Here is a 21249-nt window from a genome sequence, read left to right as displayed (position 1 = left end):
AGTCCCTACTTGGGTGGATGCTAGGGAATCATCATTTTGTTGGGGAAGGGTTTTTTTGCATTATGTGAGAGGTAGGACTGATGAATCGAAACATCTCTCAACACCTAAGATTTATGATCTTCCAAATCAAACAGGCACTTCGCAATTTCCGTGTTCCTTGCCACGGAATACTGCCCACTTGCGCCTCCCTCTCTGTCCTTCTGCCCTTTCGCCCTTCTCTTAGGCAGACCGCCACCCTATCAGTAAATCACTCGTAATACCTCCTGCCTTTACCCCTTTCATTCATTGTTTCCTGCTTCCCACGAACCATCTTGGTTTCTTTCCAGCTCTACTTTCCTCGCCTTCTCAAACTCACACGCCCCTGCCTGCCCTCCCTCTCCCTGCGCTCCTCCTTTTCTCCTTGTGAGCTCTGGGCCCTGACGCTCGCCCCTCCTTCCCGCGCTCCGACAGCCTTACCCTACTTGGAAATGCAGCGGGCCTCTGGGCCTGCCTCCATTGGTGCGAGGGGCTGTCACTCTGCGGCAGGGGGCGCTCGTATTGGTCTGGCTGGAGGCGGGGCCCGAGCCGACTATAAAAGGCGGGGCCCGAGGCGCCGCGCGGAGCGGCGCTGATCGGCGGGCGCCCGGCGGTGGAGCGAGCCCCGGGAGCCGGGCACGGGCCTCCAGCGGGGCTTCCCGCACCGACTCTCCTCGCCTGGCCAGGCGGCGCTGCCACCCCAGCTTAGCAGCTGGCCGCGGTCGCCGCGCCGTCCCCGGGGCCCTCAGTGCACGTGCCGCCCCTCTGCCCCGCCGCCGCGATGAGCGAGGTGAGCGGCCGCCGGGCCCCGAGGCTCCGGGTCCCGGGGCGCGAGGGGACGCGGGGGTGGCCGGGCCCCGGGGGCGAGGAGAGGGGGCTGGGCAGTGACTGGAGGAGGGAGGCTTCGAGTCGCCGCTGCGGGTGGCGCTTCGCAGGTCCCGCGGTCTCAGGTGAGGAGTCGCCTCCTCGGGACGCTGTCCTCTGCGTCCGTCACGGCCCCAGGCTGCCGGTGCCTGGGCTCCCCGGCTCTGCTCTCCCGCGTCCCCCGAGGGGGTCCCTCTCCCCCACCCGCCAGCATCTAGTCAGGAAACAGGAGCGGAGGGACCGTTCCGGCGTGGCGCCTGGGGCCTCGGCCGAGATGTCCCCTCAGAGTAGAGCCCCCTCTGCGGTGCTCGCGCTGCCTGGGTCCTTCGTCAGGTTCCGTGGCGTCCCTTCCAGCCAGGCCTCGTCCCCCGGCTGTGCTGTCCTCTTTCCACAGAACGCCGCTCACGGGCGGGGGTCAAGGCAGACTCGGCAGGACCCCTCCCGCGTTCGGCTGCGCTCGAGGACACGGGCCTCTGCCCGCAAGCGCGGCAGGGTCTTCCCTCCCGGCGGAACTCGGCCTGGGCAGCGGCGTCGCAGGCTTGCTCTCTGCAACCCGTCCCCGGTACCTGGGGGCTCGCGGCCCAGCCAACGCTCGGCCGTGGGCCAGATTCCAGCCCGGAACTCACAGACTTCACAGCCACGGCGGTCGTGGGCCACCTGCTAAACCTTTCTGTGCTTCGGTTTCTCTGTCACGTGAGCATAATGCTGGTCGTTCTAACGGTTAAATGAGATCGTATGTGCAACGTCCGGAGAGCAGGCACCGAGCAGGCACCCGGTCTGTTAGCTGTTGTCGTTTGCTCCGTTTCTTTTTTTTCTATTTTAGAGTGTTCCCATAGTGTTACTCTGTTTTAGAGTAGTGTTTAGAGTGTTCATCTTTAGTAGGGGTTCTGCTAGTTCCTCCCAAAAGTTGTCCTCCAGGGGGCCGATGAGTGCCAACTGCTACATTGTCCTGGTTGCCATGTCCACTGAATTTATCCTGGAAAATTCAGCTAGTCTGGGCGCTGCACATGAACTAAAGTGGATTCCAGTCCCTTAGCTAGTTGTGACTGTGACTATGGCAGCCTCTCAAAAAGAAAAGAAAGAAATGGTTCAATTTTCTTTCCTCTTGCTTCTTTCAGCCTGAATATGAGAAGAGAGATTTCCTTGGCCTTCTTCTCACTGAAGTCCAGAGTTCAATGCCCCCATTAGTGTTTCTAAATCTGAAAGTCGTAATTCAGGCCATCCCTTGGGAGTCAGTGATCGAAGGCCATGCCAACATGAAGACGTGTGGTTAGCCTGTGCTTTTTGGAGGAAGTGCACAGCCTCTCTGTAGGACACACTACAGGGGCTGACATTTAGGGTGGTATTTGGTGGAGTGACAAAGCCATTTCAGTGGCAAGGAAAACAATTCGGTGTTCGAAGGGAGAGTCAAGTCTTGGCTTAGCAGCCGACCTTGGCTAGCTTCAATCAGGAGCTCAGTAGGACGGTTGGTGTGGTGTCCTCAGGGGGAGACTAGCTGTCAGTGTCTGCAGGGCTGCCCAGCGTCCCAGGCTGTCAAAGTAACTGGTTCTAATTAGCAGTTTATCAGCAAATACATAGTGGAGCCTGGCTTCAGGGACGAGTATTTATAAAACCCAGAAGCAGCCACCTGGGTGTACGTGGAGACTAGCCGTCTCTGAACCAGATCCCCCAAGGGTCTCTGTTTCCCTAGAGGCCAAGAGCCATCCTGTTTTCTTCCTCTCATAGAAGCGGGATGAAAAACGGAAGCGTCGCCCAGAGCTCTGGAGCCTTAGGGAGACTCGGACACTTCCTTCTCTCAGGCCAGCCCGGGGGGTCTCCTCTTGCAGGCTGAGGTGCTTAGCGCAGGAAAGCCCTGTGTACCCTGAATCTTACATAAGCCTCACCCCCACCTGCTTGTTTCCTCAATTCAGAGAAACTGCACGAAATGAGAGGATTGAGATCTCTTTACAGATTCTCATTCCAACGGAAGAACAGAAGCTGGGGCAGAGTCTCCAGACCCAGAACAACAGAAAGTGCAGGGGTTCTGGTGGGGCCGTGGGCCGGGTCCGGCTCGACTTGGCACTGCAGCAGAGCATTCCGTGCCTCGTGCAGACGAGCTGCAGGCCCCTTCCGGCTCCGCTGCATTCACAGCACAGGCAGGACCGGATTGCTGTGGATCACTGCGAGAGGCCACTCTTGCAGTTTGATAACTTTTCTCTGGTGTCAGTGAAGAATGGGACATGCATTCAGTCCCTGAGGGCTCTCTCTGACAGTCCCTTGTCATATGATGTCACTCACAGCTTAAAGCACAGTGACAAGTTCTGTGATCCTGTTGCATTTCTCGACCGTGAAGAGCCCGGCTGGAGGAACCCGCTGGTCCAGCAATCATTCTATTGAAATAGGGGTCATGGACAACTGGTAACTCTCCTTATGGTATCTGTTTTGTGTTTTGGCTGCCAGGGCTGGAGCAAGGGACAAATCAGTTCTCACTAGGGGAGAGCTTACGGCTGGTATTCCCTCCTCATTATTCTGCTGCTGTCCCCTTAGGTAATGGGAATGCGATGCCACAATATGGGGATAGCATTCTTTTTCCTGTGCACATGTGCCTGAATCTGCAGCCTTCCCCACAATGGCAGTTTGGTCAAGGTGACATCATTGTGTTATGTCTTCTGTGAGCCAGTTTTTAGGAACCTGGTAGGGACTTAGAGGACATAAAAGTTTCTTTCTCTCATTGGTATTTTGTTATCATTATGGTTGTATTGGACATATAAACTAGAAGATTAGCTACTGGATGTTGGATGCCTTCTGGAAATATCTGTCTTCCAAAGTAAGGGAAAGTTGAACTTGGTTCTAGAACTTGCTCATCCCTTTCTTAGGCACCCATCCAGGTTGTTGGCTTGAGCAGGAGCCTCTGGCTGATGCAAGTGGATGACTTTGTCATCCTGTCACCCGGAAATATGGACAACTCTTTTTCCTAAGTGGTGGCCGTGATCAGTTACCTCTTGGAACGTTGCGTCTCTCTAGGGGCAGGCATCCATAGGTCATGTGGCCAGGGTCCCAATACCTAGACTTGATGCATCGTCCATGTCTGTCTGTGGAGGGTGCTAACTGATGAGAGGGATGGAGACGGGGTTGCAGAGGGGGGTGAGGAAGAAGGATCAGCTCAGTGGTCATCTTTCCAGGGTAGCTGGTCCATGAGTGCCTCTCTTGTTTTCTTTCTATTTATCTATAGTCCCAAATTGTTGTCCGTGACTCTATTTTGAAAGAAAAAAAAAAAATCTTAATTTGCCAAAATTCTTCAAAATAAAAATACAGGTATATCTTTCACCAAGAAAATCTCAAATATCAAAACATTTTAATGATATAATTTTAGATTTGTTAAGGAGCCTTATAGTCATCTGGTCCGATCTTCTCATGTTACACATGAAGAAACTGAGACCCAAACATTATCTAAATTTACACAGTACTAGAACCAAGACTAGGGCACAGAACTGCCGACTTCTTTTCCCACAAGAACTTTCCAGAAGACTCCTTTAACATGTTACCCAGTGAATGATTTAATTAACATGCAACTTTTAAGGAATATGTTACAAATACTTTCTATAGGAAATCTAAGCAGTGTGATTTAATAAATGATGAGCAAGAGACTAGAGAAGAGACCAGTATGGGATGTTATTTATCGACAGGGTACATTTCAGTAGAACACCAGCCAGGGCAAGTAGTACCCTTCCTTATAGGAGGCCTGGTCCCCTTAAAAATGGGTGAGGCTAATGTGCCCAAGTAAAGTAGGTAAGTGAATAGGAGTGAAGGAAAAGAGAAGCCTGGAAGCCCTCTTTCCGTGGGTCCTTAGTTTCTGGTGTCCTTCACTGATTCCCATAACTGCAGAGCCTCAAGGACAAGGGGAGAGGCTGTCTTTCTGAAAGGAAAGAAATGGGAGCAATCTCTTAACGCTACAGTATTTGACCTGGAGGACCCAGTGCAGGGAAGCAGGTGTCTAGGTAAAACTGGTGCACCCAATGGCCGAATAGGCATCGGATGTGTAGTCCTCTGCTTGGCTCCTTGACTTCCCAGGAGGGTACAAAGGCTTTGGGACGGGGCACATAGGAAGGGGGAAAGACGAGTGTGTCAGACTGGCAAAGTAAGGGGTGCAAGCCTCCTGGGATTCCGGAATCCTCAGTGCACAATCTTCTAAATCCATCCTCTAGGCCCGCTGCTCAAAGTGGCTCAGCTTGCCCCAGAGTTATCTCACCTGCAAGAGGAGCAGGTCAGAGGCAGGTCCAAAGCCACTTTTTCCAAGAGATCTGCATCCCTGAAGGTTCCTATAAACACGTGCTGGAAAACCTAGGCCTTGTCACGTTCTCCTGCCTGAAGCCTGATTATTGCTTCATTCCAGGATAACTCCTGAAGGTGTGTCCACCTAGGTTTCCCAACCCCCTACCCAGGGAAAAGAGGTGCCATTTAAGTTCTGTTGTCCTTGGTGCGGCCTCCCTCCCACACAAGGCCCTCCAGCTGAGTGTTTGCTTTGTAGGCTGTGTGGGGATTAATACGTTTATTTTGGGACATTAACACCATGGGTGGGATGCACGTTGAAGATTATAGTAATAAATGATGCTTTGGCACTACTCTCCCCCTTCCTCAGTGTGGGGCGAAGGCGCAGCTCCCAGCCGTGTGCAGAGCTCTGCTAATAACCACTCATTAAACTGTGGCAGCCCGTGCTGGGGGGACGAGCCGGGGCTGTTGACTCACTGCATACCATGAGCTGGCATGGCCAAGGAATTCTGCCTTTGACTCCAGTAGGGGTACTGCTATTCCAGGAAACAGGGGTGAGGTGGCGGAGGGTAGAGGGGCAGACCAGGGGGCTCGGGAGCTCTATTCCTCTTAGGTATTTGAATAATATTCCATGTATTGGGAGAAGGATGTGTGTGTGGAACGCCGAGTAAGGATTCCTAGTTCTACTTCTATGATCTTGAGGGTGACCTTGAACAAGGCTTTCTGAAGCTGTTTGAGGACTGCAGCTGGTCGCTGCACTGAGAGAATTGAACTGGTTCCAACTGTGCTCTGAAAACAGCATCTAAGGTCCGTCAGGGGTACTGGGAGTCGCAGAGGCCTCCCCAAGGTCCTTTGTCAGTGACCATCACTTCACATTGGGGAAGAAAAGTCAGCAGGGACTGGGGGGCCGGGGTCTCTCGTCTGCACCTGGAAGCAGATGCAATGACTCCTGTCTCCCTTGCCTTCTGTGCCTCTGAAGCAAACAGGGAGCTTGCAAAGCCTAGGATTTACGGCAATACAGAGGCGAGAAAGGGGCCTTTTGGGGATCACGTTTAGGATTTTTAGGGTTCAGTTTCCCTGCCCTGGACTGTGGAACAGGGTTCTGCGTACCTGAGCCTGTCTCTCAATGCAGGGGCCCCAGCAGTGCTCCCGTGACGCGTTCTCACTGCACAGCGCCAGCTGAGCTGCGCCAGTGCGGGGTGTGAGCGGCCCCGGCCTGAAGCTCCTTTGTGCCTGCTGTTACTGCCTGTTAATAATCTTGAGCCCCTTCATGAGCCCATGAGTGAGGGAGGGGGCTGGGAGAGCTGAGCGGTTTATCTTTCCCAAGGGTAGCGCTAACTTGCTGCTTGGAGCAGAGGGGTGACACTATCTTACCTCTTCTGGTGACAGTGGTTGCTGTGGCAACATCATTAAAGATGAAAGAGACAAAGAAAGTAAGAAACACAGTTAGAGGTGGGGGCAGGGTGGATGGTGCCGGGAGCCACAGGGTTCTGTTCCCCAGCAGTGGCAACAAGGAGACAGCGTCTGTGATGCTGCTGCTGCTTTGACCGTCTCTAGGTGTGGCCAGGGCAGTGCTAACAAATCATCCGAGGGAGGCAGTGGCTTTACAGAGTCGTTCTTAGGACACGAAAGTGAATGAAAGAACTTGATAGAGGAGACAGGGTTTATCTGCTCCTGAGCACTAATCTCCTCTCCCCATGGTCTACAACTCAAAAACAAACAAGCAAAACAAAAACCCCCAAGGGTGTCTGCATCTTAGGGTTCTTGGAAATGAAATGTGAAATTTATGGAGGCACCGTACAGGAGGGCCCCTCCTGTGTATCCCTCGCCTGGGAAGACTACGGATGTGGCAGCTGCTGTACAGAATACAATTTATGTCTGAGCAAACTATCATTGGGCCCTTTACCTGACCTTTAGAGCCACTGTCAGCATTTTTAGGGGACAAGACATTGGGAAGACAGGGAGACTGTGATTTCCAGGGTTGGTTTAGAGTAAAAGGAGATCAGTTCTGAAGCTCCAGTGGTGGCAGAGTGAGCCTTGGAGCAACCCCAGGTGTCCAGCTCCAATCAGCGGGGAAGCACTGTGGCGGCTCCGCTCCCGGATGCCCCCACGCAACACCCAGTCCGCTCCTGCCTGCCCACAGCACCCCAGTAACCTGACCTAATCTTATACTTCACCTGGAGCTACATTTCTTTAAAATAAAAATTTTATTTTAACACGTGCTAGGTATTTTGTATACAGTTCTCTAGTCCTTTTCACCCTTCAAGGTAGATATTTTTTTTCTTCTGCAGATGAGAGGTCTGAGCACAGCAAGGCTAAGTGATTTACCCAATGTCACACAGCTAGGAATGGCAGAGTTGGGATCTGAGCAGATTAGTTCATGCAGAGGCAAGCTGTGAACCCAGAGCTGTCTGATTCTACCTAATTTGCCGCATTGCTTCTCCCAGGAATTTGAGGCTTGAGAAAATTTTTTTTAGCATTTTATTTTATTCATTTCAAGTATACAGTATCTTGGTTAGACATTTATATTGTTTATGAAACTACCCCTTCCCCCCATTACTCTATCACTCCTCTGCCTCTACACACAGCTATTACATTACTGCTGACTGCATTCCCTACACCGTGTTCCCCATCCTCGTGACCATCTGTCAGCCACTAATTTGTACTTCTTTAACCCGTCACCCCATTCTCCCAGCCCCCCAACCCCGCTCTGGCCATCACCAGATCATCCTCTATATTCGCGAGTCTGTTTTCGATTTGTTTGTTCTTTGTGTTCCTTAGATTCTGCATATGAAAATGTGGGATGCTTCATGAATTCGTGCGTCACCCTTGCGCAGCGACCACGCGGATGTCTATATCGTGGAGCTGTTAGTTTGTGTGCTGCCGAGCGAGCACGAGGCCCGAGAACATTTTAGTTCACATTAAAAAATATTGATTGAGTACTTACTATGTGCACATACAGGTCGCAGGTCCTATGAGTGTGGCACAAACAAATGGGAGCGAGGGACTGCCTTCAGGGAAATGGAATCTGGGGGCGGTGGTGCGGGTGGAGGAGGGGAGGGAAGGCAAGGCAGACGCGCCGCAACTGTAACGCGGCTTCTGTGGAACGCGCTTCTAGACCGATTCTTCCCCTCCAGCCTCCGCTCTTCTTCCGGCGCTTGACAACCTGACTTCTGACACCCTTTCGCAGTCTCTGAACTGGCCTGACAATGGAGCCCCCAGCTGTCTGAAACGCATTCGTTTCGGGAATCTGGATGAGGTGGCCAGTAAAGCAGGGTACGAGTGCCCTTCACTCAGTCGACAAACGCCGAGTGTGTGCTCGGTGCAGAGGCGTGTGCTGACCCCGGGGACACGGCAGTAAGCTAGACACTGCCCCTACCCTTGCTGGAACTCGCACGGAAATGGAGGAGGCAGACGTTCAGTATCTAATCACAAAATTATTATTTAATGATATCGTAAGTGCTACCAAGGAGAAATACTGGGTGCTGCAAAAACTCAAAATGAGGGTGCCAGCCGAGTCTGGGGAGCTCTGGAGAGCTTCCTGGAGGAAGGAGCCCCCAAGGAGAGCTCTGAGGATGAGTAGAAATGAGCTAAGTAGCAGGCACGCGGGGAGAAGAGAACCATGAGCCACGTCTGGAGCGTGGAGGATTCCAGAGGCGAGGTCGCTGCATCATACGGCGCTCTAGACCATACGATGAGTCGTTCTTTATCCTTAGCGCGCTGGTAACCATTCCCGCTGCGGCCGTGCTGGGTCGGTAGCAGTGCGCGGAAGTGAATGGATTAAGGCGTGTTTGGGCGATCAGGTTAACAGGACTTAATGTTGAGTTGGACATGCGAAGGAGAGAAAGGGGTGGAGAAGAGCTTCTGGGCTTCTGGCTTGTTCAGCTAGATGAGATAGAGAACTCTGGCAGAGGATTAGGCTGGGTAGGTAGGACTATGAATTCAGTTTGAGACACATAGCTTTTCAGGTTTCTGCACAGCATCTGTGTGAAGGTATTTTAGGCTCGGAGGAGAGGTCTGGCATAGAGATACACATTTGAGTCCCAATGACATTCTGCTCTGTTCAGTGTGGCATCCACTAACCATGTGTATGTATTTAACTTAGTAATTAATTGTCAGCTTATTAATTAAAATTAAATAAAAACATAAGTGTACAGCCACGCCACCCTGAACAAGCCCGATTTTATCTGACCTCGAAAGCTAAGCAGGGTCGGGCCTGGTTAGTACTTGGATGGGAGACCACCTAGGAAGACCAGGTGCTGTAGGCGTAAAAAATAAAAAAATAAGGGATTGTAAGCTGACGAGGTCCTTGCAATCTGTGAGATCAATCAAGGGTTGCTACGCCTAAAAAAATTTAAAAAAAAAATAAATAAATTTTATTCTTCAGTTGCACTAGCCGCGTTTCAGAGTACTCAATAGCCACACGTATTTAGTGGATCCCGTACATTGGACAGCACAGGTATAAAATACTTTTGTCATTGCAGAAAGATCTATTGCAGGGGTCTGCCAACTTTTTTTTGTAAAGGGCCAGATAGTAGATATTTTTGGCTTTGTGAGCCGCGTGGTCTCTGCTGCAGCTACCAAGCTCTGCTGCTACAGCGCCAAAGCAGCCACAGACAACACGTAAGCAACGGGTATGACTGTGTTCTGGCAACATCTATTGACACAAACAGGCTAGACCAGATTTGGCAGTGGCTGTAGTTAGCCCACCCCTGTTCTATTGGGCAGTGCTGGCAATAAATGATAACTGGAGTCCTAGGTACAGATAAGGTCATCCAGGAAGAGAGAACAGATGAGAGCCCAGCCCAAACGCTGAGAGCCTGCAATATTAAATGCTGGGCAGAAGCGTCCAGAAAGATAGGAGAAAACCCAGGAAAAACCATGACGTCCCCGGAGCCACGGAGAAGTGAAATGGTTAAGTGTTGAATGCTTCAGGAGGTCAAGTGCAGCTGAAACTTTTGCTTTTGATTTAGTGTCTTAGGAAGCATTGGCTATCTCAAGAAGAGTCATTTCAGTGGAGAAGGAGAAGCTAGGCTGACGTGGGCTGGCGAGTGTGTGAGAGATGAGGGAGTGGAGACAGAAGGGTTCTGGTTAGTCTGGCCGTAAAAAGAGAGACATAGAGCCCTGGCCCCGCCCCGTCCTACCCCAGTCACCTTTCTAAGGGCTCCTCCTCAGTCTTTGCTGGCTTGTTGATCTCCCCTTAAGTTTTTTTCCCCATTAAAAAAATGTAGGTACAATTTACATTCAGGAAATGTACCTTACAGTGACTAGTTCTATGAATTTTGACAAACATTCAGTCATGTAACACTTCAGATACGGGGCGGTGCCATCATCGAAAACTTCCCGCACTCCCCTTTGTAGTCACTCCTCCCATGAGCTCAGCCCTCAGCAGCCACTGCTCTGCCTGCTGTCCTCATAGTTTTGCCTTTACAAGAAATGTCATATAACTGGAACTATACAATATATATATAACCTTTTGGGTCTGGCTTCTTTCATTGATCCTAATGCACTTGAGGTTCATCCATGTCATTGTGTGTATCAGTATTACGTTGTATGGACGGACCACAGTTGTATGGCCCATTGTGTGTGGTCCGGCGTAGGGACCAGCATTTGTTTATCCATTCCTCAATGGAGGGACATTTGGGTTTCCAGTGTTTGGTGATTACGAGTGATGCTGTTATGAACATTCACTTACAGGTTTACGTGTAGACAGCAGTTTTCATTTCACTTGGGTAAATACTGAGGAGGAAGATTGCTGGGCCGTGTGATTAAAGTATGCTGAAGACACTGCCAAAGCAGCTGTGCTGTTCTGCACCCCCGCCAGCACCGTGCGAGAGCTCCAGATACTCTCTGACTTTCCCAGCATGCAGCACTGCCGTTTTAAAAACCATTTTAATAGGTGTCTAATGGTATCTCATTGTGGTTTTAAATTGAATTTCCCAAATGACTAATGATGTTATACACCTTTTCATATGCTTATTTCCCATCCATATATCTTCTTTGGTGAAGTGTCCAAATAAACATGTTGCCCAATTTTACAAATTATATTCATTTTGTTAAGATTTGAATCTTCTTTATATTTCTGAATACAAGTTATTTATCGGATATGTGATTTGCAAATATTTTCTTCCAATCTATAGCATGTCTCTTTATTTTCTTAGGAGTGTCTTTCAAAGAGCAGTTCTTAATTTTGATGAAGTCCAGTTTATAAACTTTTTCTTTTATGGATTCTATTTCTAGTGTATCTAGGAAACCTTTGCTTACCCCAAGGTTGCAAAGATTTCTTCCCCTATATTTTCTTCCGGAAGTTTTATAGCTTTAGTTTTTTTTTTAAACGCCTACAGCACCTGGGCTTCCTAGGTGGTCTCCCATCCAAGTACTAACCAGGCCCGACCCTGCTTAGCTTCCGAGATCAGGTGCGTTCAGGGTGGCATGGCTGTAGACTAGCTTTAGGTTTTATATCCATTTTGAGTTAATTTTTGTGCGGGGCACAAAGTAGGGATGGGGGTTTTGTTTTGTTTTGTTTTGTTTTGTTTTGCATATGGCTGTCCAATCTTTCCAGCACTATATGTTGAAAAGCTTTCCCTAACTTTTTAATATTGGGGTTCCTCAAGGTTTGCTTCTTTTCGCTCTAATCGTAGTTGGAAAAGGAATTCAGATTGAGGAAAGCTTTTTTATTAAAATGTATTGGAGTCTGCTTTTTTTTTAAAGAGAGGTTTTACATCCAAGAGAGTGGCCAGAATTGATTATAGAGTCCTGAGGAGAAAACGGGAATGGAATCGAAAGCCCACGTGGAAGGACGAGACATTGAGTGCTGACCGGTGCCCCGGAAGGTGTCAGACAGGGAAGGGGGTGTTGCTATGTCACATGCCTCTCTGCAGTCTCCAAGCCTGAAGACAGCAGACCCCTGAGCCAGCAGGCCTCTCCCTGTCCCCCTCTCCCAGGGGGAGGGAAGGTCAACTTCGAAGCGCAGAGGAAACTAAAGGACTCATGGGGAGCTTGCTGATTCCACTGAGGTGACGGAATGGAACACGGGTGCGGCAGGCCCAGAGGTGGGGTGGAGAGGCGTGCGGAAAGGTAGGCAGGAAGGCAGCCAGGGCCCTCTGGGGAAGGCAGGAGCCGATGGGCCTCACAGTTGCTAATTAGTGCTGGATGTGTGTTGAGAAGCGAGAAGCATTCAGTCCTATGTGGGCAGCTAGGCTGGACTGGACCACACTCTATGAGCTCAGTAGGGAGTCGGAACAGCAGGCTTGAATGTGCGCGAGTGGTCCTTTGAAACAGAAGCCAGCGGGATGAACTTGCACAGGGGATTCACAGAATCCGATGAGGAAGGGGGATGTTCCCATGTCATACCCCTCTCTGCTAGCATCTGGCCCTGTGAGTAAAGAACACACCATAGGCTGTGGCTACTCCCGGAAGTCAGTTGGTGTGTGTCAGGAGGCCCATTGAGCAAGTACTGAGAGCGCGGATGAGCCCTGAGAAGTCTGGATCCAGACCTGGCCAGGATGGGCGGCTGAGGACTGTCGTTGCCACTGCCCTTGGGGGTCCGCGTCAGCCCTCTGGAGGTGTGGGTTTCCATAACAGACACCCTCACAGAGCACGCGGTGTCTAGTTCACCCAGAGCAGACCGCCATGCCTCCCTGGTTTACCCAAAGTTTGGTTGCTTAGTCTGATAGCTTGCAGGTGGATATACCAGAGGACCTTGATTCTTTGAAAATCGCTGAGTTTCTGGGAGACAGACTGGAGGGCTGGGGCAGAGACCAGGGACCAGTAAAGGGCTGAGTACTGTGTAGGGTGGGGGGTCCCCAACCCCCAGGAACCAGGCCGCACAGCATGAGGTGAGCGGCGGGCCAGTGAGCAAGGCCTCATCTGTATTTGCAGCCGCTCCCCAGCGCTAGCATCGCCGCCTCAGCTTCGCCTGAGATCCTCAGGGATTAGATTCTCATAGGAGCCCCGGTCTCTGGTTGCCAACAAGGTTGGGGACCGCTGGTGTAGAGGGCACGAGCCAACAGCTACTCCCAACCTCAGCAGATCACAAACAACTGAAGCCAGCAATCCCAGGTCCAGGTGGATTGGCAGCTGTCTAGACAGGCGCCTCAGGAGGTAGAGCCCAGGGTACGACTTCCCAGCAAAAGGTACAAAGGGGACTTCCAGGGCCACCGTGAGTAATAGGGGCTTTCTTCTCGTTAAAGCACCCTTCTCCAGGCTCCCCAGTGACCTCTCGTATATGTAAGCCACATGGAGCGGGGCCAGACGGCGGCCGAGCCATGCCCCGATCCAGGGTCAGTCATTCCAGGGGAGACTCTGCAAGAGGAGAGCCGACGAGGGCAGCGGGAGAGGGGCGGCCCGTGTGGTCCGTCCTGACACCCACTCCTGCTCGGAGGGTTCTCAGGGTTAGCCGACCTGAGAAGGAGAGTGGAGGAAGAGACGGCCACCTGAGGGGAGACAGCTAGGATCGGGGTCCAGAGCTTCCTCCATGGGGGAGGCACTTGGGTGAGAGAACTGATGATGCCTTAAGGGAACAGGCTGAGGGTCAGACGGAGAGACCGTGGATGGGCACAGGCACAGTCAGGGCTTTGCTGGCAATAGAGAAAATAGGGTTTAGAGTCCGACCGGGGGCCTGTGAGAGGTGCCCTTGATCCATGACCCTCTGGTCTGGACCGTTGACTGTTACCCCCGAACGCCCCCTCCGTGGCCTGCAGTCCACACAGGCGTCAGTACTGTCTTCAGCTTCAGGCATCCACTGGGGGTCTTGGGAGAAATCTCCCACGAGTGAGGGGACAGCTGGACTTCCTGCCCCTCTTCACTCTCTGCTGACAGCCATGCTTCTTCCACCAAGGAAATGGAAGCAATCGGAAGAGGACGGTCGATGGTTCCCGGCGCTCCTGCCGCCTGGCTGGCGTCTGCGCCCGCATTCTAGGCCTTCGCTCTGTTACAGATGAGCGCGTCGTATTTCTAAGGCCAGACGCGACTTGGGCGCTGGATTCGTCTCCTGCCCATTCCAGGTTTCACTCCGGCAACTGGTGGCGGAACCTCTTCCGTGCACCTTCCGTTTCTCCTTCGCCGCTGCGTCACCCCCGTGACCAGCACCCTCCCGTGGCCCCACACTTTTCCTCCACTATTGCCCATAAGTCTGCTGCTCCTGAAAGCAAAGCTCTCCAAAAGAGCTATCTTTACTCACACATCCTTCAAAAATCCAACTTCTCCTACTATGAAATCGTCTCGAGTCTACATACTTCTGTCTCCTCCATCACCATCACCCCATGATCTGGCCTGTGCCACCGCAAGTCCCTTATGATCGTTTCCCCAGCTTCCTCTCTTGCCTTGCTATAGCTTATTCTCCACCCAGCAGTCAAACATGTCAGCCCGTGTTGCCCTCTGGCTCAAACCCTGTGATGCCATCAACCCAGAAAAGAATCCAAAGTCTCTGCCCTGGTCCAAAGACATGCCTGTCCTTGCCGCCCCCCGGCTTCGTCTCCATGCTCGGTCCCTCCGCACTCAGCTCAGCCAGGCTGGCTGTCTTGCCCTTCCTTGAACATGCCAGGCACAAAACATGCCTCATGGACGTTCCCCTTGATGCTTCGTCTGCCTAGAAAGCTCTTTCCCAGACACGTGCCTTGCTCTTACATTCCAACCTCAAAAGTCACTCATCAGAGAGGCCTTCCTAGACTACTCTGTTTTATTCTCCTTCTTGACACTTGTCACTAACTGACATAATTGCTTAATGAGTTCAGGGACTTTATTTTTCTCACTGCTGTATCCCCAATGTCTAGCACAGTTATTGGCATATATTTGCCATTGATATTTGTTGAATGAGTGAATCTTGGGTTTCTTCTGTACCCCTTTAGTGCATAGCACAGTGCTGAACACAGGTAAGTGACCTTGTTACCTATTTTATTTCAAAACAGAAGCAATTAGAGGAGACCTTGCAAATGTCCCCAACTGCCTTCAGCTGGGCCCACGCTCGCTGCCCCCCCTCCCGGTCTGTGGGTGATGTGTTCTCGGCTCCAACCCTGCTTAAGATCCCATCCCCTTGCCCTGCCCCAGGAATGGTCCTTCCTCTCGTCCACAGACTCTCCTGCCCTGGGTTGTCTCCGTAAGAACACAAACACTCTGTGATTTCTGCCATCTTACATGAAACCTTCTTGTCACCCATGGCCCCCTCCAGCCACACTGCTCATGTCATTTCTTTGGAACTCCTCCTGTGAGCTGCATCAAGCCCTACCCCCTTCCTCTCGGGAACCCACTGCACCCAGACTCTCGCTCCCGTCCTCTACTGCAAGTGCCCCTGCCAGCGTCGCCAGCGGTCCACACGAAGCAAGCCCAGTGGGTCCTCAGGCCTCACCTTACCAGGCCGAGCTGCGCATCTGGGTTCAGTCTCTCTTTTCCTTGACAGCTTTTCCTCGCGTGGCTTTGAGTCACTCCAATCACCTGGCTTTTCTTCTACTGACTTCTTTTCAGTTTTCTTTACTGTTTCCCTCCCCCCGTCCCCGTCATTTTTACAGCCTCTAATCCCTAGGCTGCCCCAGGATTTTGCCTTTTCCCCTTCTCTGTCTGCTCCCTCTGAACTCGCCCTTGGTGATCTCAGCCAGCCTCAGGCTTTGCATGCCGTCCATCTGTGGATAACTTCTGCTTTGTACCTGTGGGCCAGCCCCGCTGTCACTCATCTTGAAGTCCCATCTGCTTGGAAAGCTCCTCCAGGTCACTGAAGGGTAGCCCGAACAAGCCCCTGACCTTGAGCGCTGCCCTCTTGCTGTCCTTTCCATCCCGGGAAATGGCAGCTGCCCTTTTGTAAGGTCCTCAGGCCCAATGAAGTCGCGCTGTGGACATCATCCTCGACTGCTCTCTCACTATACTGCTGACCCAGTCAGCCAACCACGTTGCTCACAGCGTGAACATGTCCCCAGAATCGGGCCACTTCTCGCCACCCTCGCTGCCTCCGTGCTGAGCCTGGCTACTGTCATCTCTTGCCCAGTTTTCTGCAATAACTTTCTAACTGGTTTTTCTGCATCCTCCCTCCTGCCCCAGTTATGCAAATTGAAGGTCTCCGCTGGCTTCCGAGCTCACTTGCGGTGATGGTGCAAGTCGACTCCTTAGGAAGATCCCAAGGCCCTGGTCGCCCCTGATCTCACCTCCATCTGTCTACCCTCCTTCCTCGTTCCGCCTGTGCCGCCGTGTTGCTGCCCCTCAGACGGGCTAGTCGCGTGTGCCCCGTCTGCCACAGGCCCGTGAAAGCTCTCACCTGCACACCCGCGGCCCTTACTGCCCGGTCTTCTTCAGCCGTTGGCTGCACCGCCAGCCTTCAGGGAGCCTTTCCCTGACCTCTGTGTGCGGAGCTGTTTCTCCACATCCGCCCTGCCGTCCTCTGCAGCACTTAACGCAACTGTGCATCGTCTGCACTCTGGGACGTGAGCTCCACGAGGGCCAGGCTCGCGTCCGCCTGCCCTGCACGCTTTCCCTAGTACGATGCGTTTTGATGACTTTTCTCCCTCTCTCTGATCTCAGGACCCACTTCTTCAAAGGACTAAGCAATGCCCCCCGGTAACAGGGGTTTGAAAGTGGTGGCAGCGAGTCTACAGGGCTGGCACCTCAATACTTCCATGAATATCTAATGTTCTAATTTTTCTTCCAGCTTAACACCAAAACGTCCCCAGCGACCAACCAAGCACCTGGCCCAGAGGAAAAGGGTGAGTGGGCTTGGGCCGGGCGGTTTGTAGCCCAGGTGAATGACGCCTGGACATGGAGACGAGTGGGCTGTAAGTTTGGAAGCTCCCAAAGTCAGGTGTCCTAGGAGACGAAGCACTGGATACCTGAGACGCAGCACTAGGTTAGAATGACTGTCGGCCTCCTTGCATTTTTCCTAAGACGCACACCCGCCAGTAGTTACTCTTTGATTTGAGAAACTGGCTCTGGAAACAGGCACAGCGATAGGAAGGCCCTCCTCAGATAATCCCAGCCCCTGTCTCGCTCGGAAACAGGAAAAGTGGGGCGAGTGCACGTGCTCCGGGGTGCCGGTGGGACTCAGGTGTGAGTGGTGAGGGAGGACATTCGCCATCTTGGTCCAAGGGCAGCAAAGCTCCCAAGTAACCGCGGCCGATGCTCAACCTGGGTACGCCGGCCTGACCTTTAGCAGAGTTGTCGGGGCCTTTTCAGCCCCAGGAAAGGCTGGGGGCTCACGGTGCAGCAGAGAGCGGGCTCTAACCCCTGCACTTGGGGCCTGGAGAGAGGGCTGGAGGTCAGGTTCACCCGCTCGTGGATCTCGAACTGCCCGCAGGGAAAGCCGGGGATGCCAAGAAGGCAGAGGAGGAGGAGGAGATTGACATCGACCTGACGGCGCCGGAGACGGAGAAGGCTGCCCTTGCCATTCAGGGCAAGTTTCGGAGGTTCCAGAAGAGGAAAAAGGAGCCCAGCCCCTGAGAAACGAGCCTTGCCCTCCGCTCCTCTCCACAGCTCTGATGCCCACGTGTCTGTGTCTCTGTCCCTCAGCCTCTCCTTAAGACTCGTTCGACCCTTGCGCATTATTTTCCATGGCCCCCCTAAGCCATCACAGCAGTAGAGGCACCGGAAACACAGGGGAGATGAAGAATTCGGCCAGTAGCTGCTCTCCAGCAGCTTCTCCTGGGGATAAGCCTCCCTGGCCAGTACATTCGCTGCCCAATGAGGTCGAGGAGCAGGAGGCTTCGGGGCTGAGAGGCGGACCTCTGACAGGGCAGGAGGGAGGCAACGCCTTCCGGATAGGGTGCCCGAGGGTGGGGCATACGCACTCTCTGCCCACTGCTCACGACAGTAACACTCTAGGGGACTGTTCCCCTTCACGTCCACCACCTTCCGTCCTCTGGGCGGAGCCACAGTGGGGGCTAGAGACTCCTGCCCCTGGCAGACCTAAATTGAGTAGCTCCCATGTTAGTGCATGCCGAGCAGGGTAGTCAAGGAAGGGGCTGGGGCCAGTAGAGGCAGCGGGAACTCGCCTTCCTCACCCAGGCTCGGACTGGGAGGGGCAGAGGAGAAGAGGGTGAAGGGGCCACAGGCAGAGAAACGGGGGCTCTGGTAGATTTGGGGAGGGGAGACGAGCGAAGAGGGGAGCGCTCTAAAGACACAAGTTTCTGCCGGTGCAGGTGTGCTCTGCGAAGGGTTCCTGGGGCTTTGCCAACCCTTGTACCTGTAACCCCCACAGAGGCCGCACAAACCAGCGACCCCGTAGCTCCCGCCCGCCCCTGTGCACTCCAGACACCAGTGGAGCAGGCGCTCTGTAACTTTAGCATGTTTCATATATATTAGCCCCTCGAGTGGGGTCATTGAACCTCGACTTCTGTTTCTTCATGGGTGGGGGGTGAATGTGTCAGTCTGGACTGGCCTTGGGGAGGGCGGTGGAGCCGCCGCATGCACTGCATGGTGGCACAGGGGACAATGCCGCCTGAGCGCTTTCACCGCGAAGCCCGCCCGCCCTCCTCGCCTTCCCGACCTTGCCCTCACCTTGATTCACCGCCCACACTGTCTTCCATCCGCCTGTCGCCACCCCTGGCGCACCTGCTGGTGCTGGCTTCCTTGCCTTCCCCTTCCAGCTGAGGGCACGCTCAGTGTGTAACCCTCTGAGAACAAGCCCAGTCCTCTCTGCTCCCTGTCCCCAAATGACTGTCCTAGCTGTCCCTCCCCGCCCCCGCACACACCTGTTTATCAAACTTAGGGGAGGGAGAAGATGACTTGGGTCACACTAGAGACTTTAAACCATGAATTAAAATGACAGCTTTCCAGTGGGTTCTCATTGCTGAGAAATGATGTCTCTACATTGAAACCAGAACAAATGCTTGAAGACCGAGCAAGGAATGCTCTGTCTCCCCAACTTTCCTCACTCCTTCGTATCCACCTTCCTCTCGATTCAGGAATTCGGCGGTTGGCACCGTGTGGCAGCTGTGTGTAGGAAGCTAGGGAAAATGTTCCTGGAAGGGAACCTGTGTCCCAAAGTTGATCCATGCCTAGCAAGCCCACGGCTCTAGGGTGTTGGGAGGATGGAATGGTAAGTCACAGAAAGGCCCCATGGCACAGCAAGTGCCTGCTCCTGATGCCAGGCAAAAGAAGGACGCTTGACATTTGGAACCTGTTCTGAGCGCAGCATAGTATTGATGGTGGCTTTTAGTCCTGGCCTCATGGGCAAATCAAAGGATAACCTCATTGCCACACCTGGTTTGAGCCCAGCGTGACCTGGCAAAACAGGAGCATTCCCTGTCCCCTGGTCCCATGGACACAATTGGGGACACTCTGCTGCACTTTAGACGGCCCGCGCACACCGAGGTAAAGCGGTGCCCCTGTGCCTGGCGAGGTGGCTTTGGTGGGCTCTCTGTCCCCAGCCTGCTCCCGTAAGCTCGGCTGCTTGGAGGGTGTCTGCTGATTTGCTTTTTGCCACAGTGATCTGGAGTGTGGTACTGAACTGATTTTTACCATTTCTTGCTCCAAAAGGGCCTGGTAGCAAACACGGGCTGTAGCTTTGGGAAAGACAGTCCTCACTGGAAAGAAAGGCCTAGGCGTCTTCTGCAGGACCGAAGGTAGCGCTCAGCGAGGGTGGTGAAGCTGGTCTCTGCCTGGCTGCTCATTTCCACTAGGCACTCGAGTTGAGCCTCCTCTCGGCGTGCCTGCAATGCCTCCTGGGGCCCTGGAACCCTGTTCCTCTCCCCTGTCCTAGTTCCTATTGCTGGGGACACGATCCTGAATCCTGATCAGCAAGGAACGGCTCGAGTGTTTGTTTTCTGAGCAAAAACTGCAAGTCTTTGGGGGACTGGTTTAGCAGAAGAGACAGGCGTTAGAAACAGCCACGGAAGAAAGCAAATGCAGGCGTCACATCTGTATCACCGATCGCTCTCTTGGTGCTTTTTCAGTCGTGTCGGGTGGCAGAGCTGGGACTGCAGTCCTGGCAAAAGTGGAGAGGTCTGGAGATGTGAGCGGGGCACTTCGGAATGTGTTCCCCAAGCCCAAACTGGGAAATGAAGATCTTGGGAGAAATTCAGGCAGCTAAAGGGACAGGATCCTGCTTCCCTGACAACCTACCACCAGGGACTTGGTGTTCTTGACCTGTCCTTGATCTTGCCCCAATGCAGAGCCAACTTTCCCACCTGGGGCCTTTCCATCTCCGACTCTTGCACTTGCCCCGCCCTAACGTCCTTTGGGAGCTGCCCTTCCTGCCTCCTCCGCCTCCCTCTGCTCCTCTTGGCCTTGCGCGTTTCCTTCATTTCTGGAATTGTTTGCAGTGGGAGCGGCTCCTGGCAGCTCCCTCGTTCCTGCTGGACTCCTGAGAGTCAGTCCTCGTGGGAATCGCTGTCTTCCTGTCCTTCACCCACCTTCTCTCAAAGGTAGACGCAGAGCCTGACACACTTCAGCCCACAGCACAAGCCCACTGGACACCGGCTGAATGTTCGAATGTGTCCTGTGAGCCCGTTTCAGAGTTTTTCCCATTATTCTGTGTAAGCCTGTACCATAAAACCAAATTCTGAACAACTGAAACCAGCTGATGAGGAGTGTGGGGGAGGGGAGGGGTTATTCCTAGAAAAATGAGGCAATCGGAGATGGAGGCCGCAGCTTCTGGAAATGTCAGTGTTTATTAAACATTTAAGGATTTTCAGGGGTTTGAGAGGAAATATACAGAATGTAGAAAAATCCTAAGAATCTCCTGTGGTTGGGAGGGCAGCCTCTTCCCTTTCCCCCTATTTCCCATTTGTTGTTCCTCCTTTCTGTCCGATTGTTAAAAGCCATTTCTTAAGGCTCATTTGCCCCCTCCTCAACCCCTGACCTGTGAGGGTCCGTCGTCTGTCTCCCCGTCCCCGTGACCTTGAGCCCCAGAACAGTGCTCCAGAGTGGTCAGGGGTACCAGTCCTGTACCTGAGGTTTGAGGGTCAGGGGCCCCTCTGCTTGGGCGACTCCCCATTAAGGATTTAATGGGGCGGGGAGCTGCAAAGACCACATGACGTCATTGGTACTCAGTCATGGGGGGAGGGCAGAGCAAGGGTGCAGGTAAACGAACAAACAAGAATGGATTAAAAAATAAAAAATAACCACCTAAATAAACCCTGAAGGAGAGTCTGAGCCGAATGACCTGGGTGTTAGCTGAGAGGACAGGGCAGGGAGCTGGACCAC

The 21249-nt window shown here is 52.9% G+C and overlaps 1 protein-coding gene and 2 pseudogenes across 1 annotated transcript; 2 read left to right on the top strand and 1 right to left on the bottom strand.

Annotated features, from left to right (window-relative positions):
* The first annotated feature begins 610 nt into the window (after window positions 1-610).
* PCP4L1 (Purkinje cell protein 4 like 1) lies at window positions 611-18433 on the top strand. The gene is made up of 3 exons (XM_039839872.1): window positions 611-805; window positions 16760-16814; window positions 17402-18433. Exons 1-3 carry the CDS (start codon window positions 797-799, stop codon window positions 17542-17544), a joined length of 207 nt encoding a protein of 68 aa, XP_039695806.1. The 5' UTR covers window positions 611-796; the 3' UTR covers window positions 17545-18433.
* LOC120584231 (uncharacterized) lies at window positions 9277-9395 on the top strand (annotated as a pseudogene).
* Window positions 11463-11571, bottom strand: LOC120584229 (uncharacterized; annotated as a pseudogene).
* Window positions 18434-21249: the final 2816 nt, after the last annotated feature.

This window comes from Pteropus medius, unplaced genomic scaffold (genome assembly GCF_902729225.1).
Source record: "Pteropus medius unplaced genomic scaffold, Ma_sr-lr_union100, whole genome shotgun sequence".
Classification (NCBI taxonomy): Eukaryota; Metazoa; Chordata; class Mammalia; order Chiroptera; family Pteropodidae; genus Pteropus; species Pteropus medius.
The sequence above is the reverse complement of the archived record's forward strand: the minus strand, read 5'-3'. Positions and strand labels throughout refer to the sequence as shown.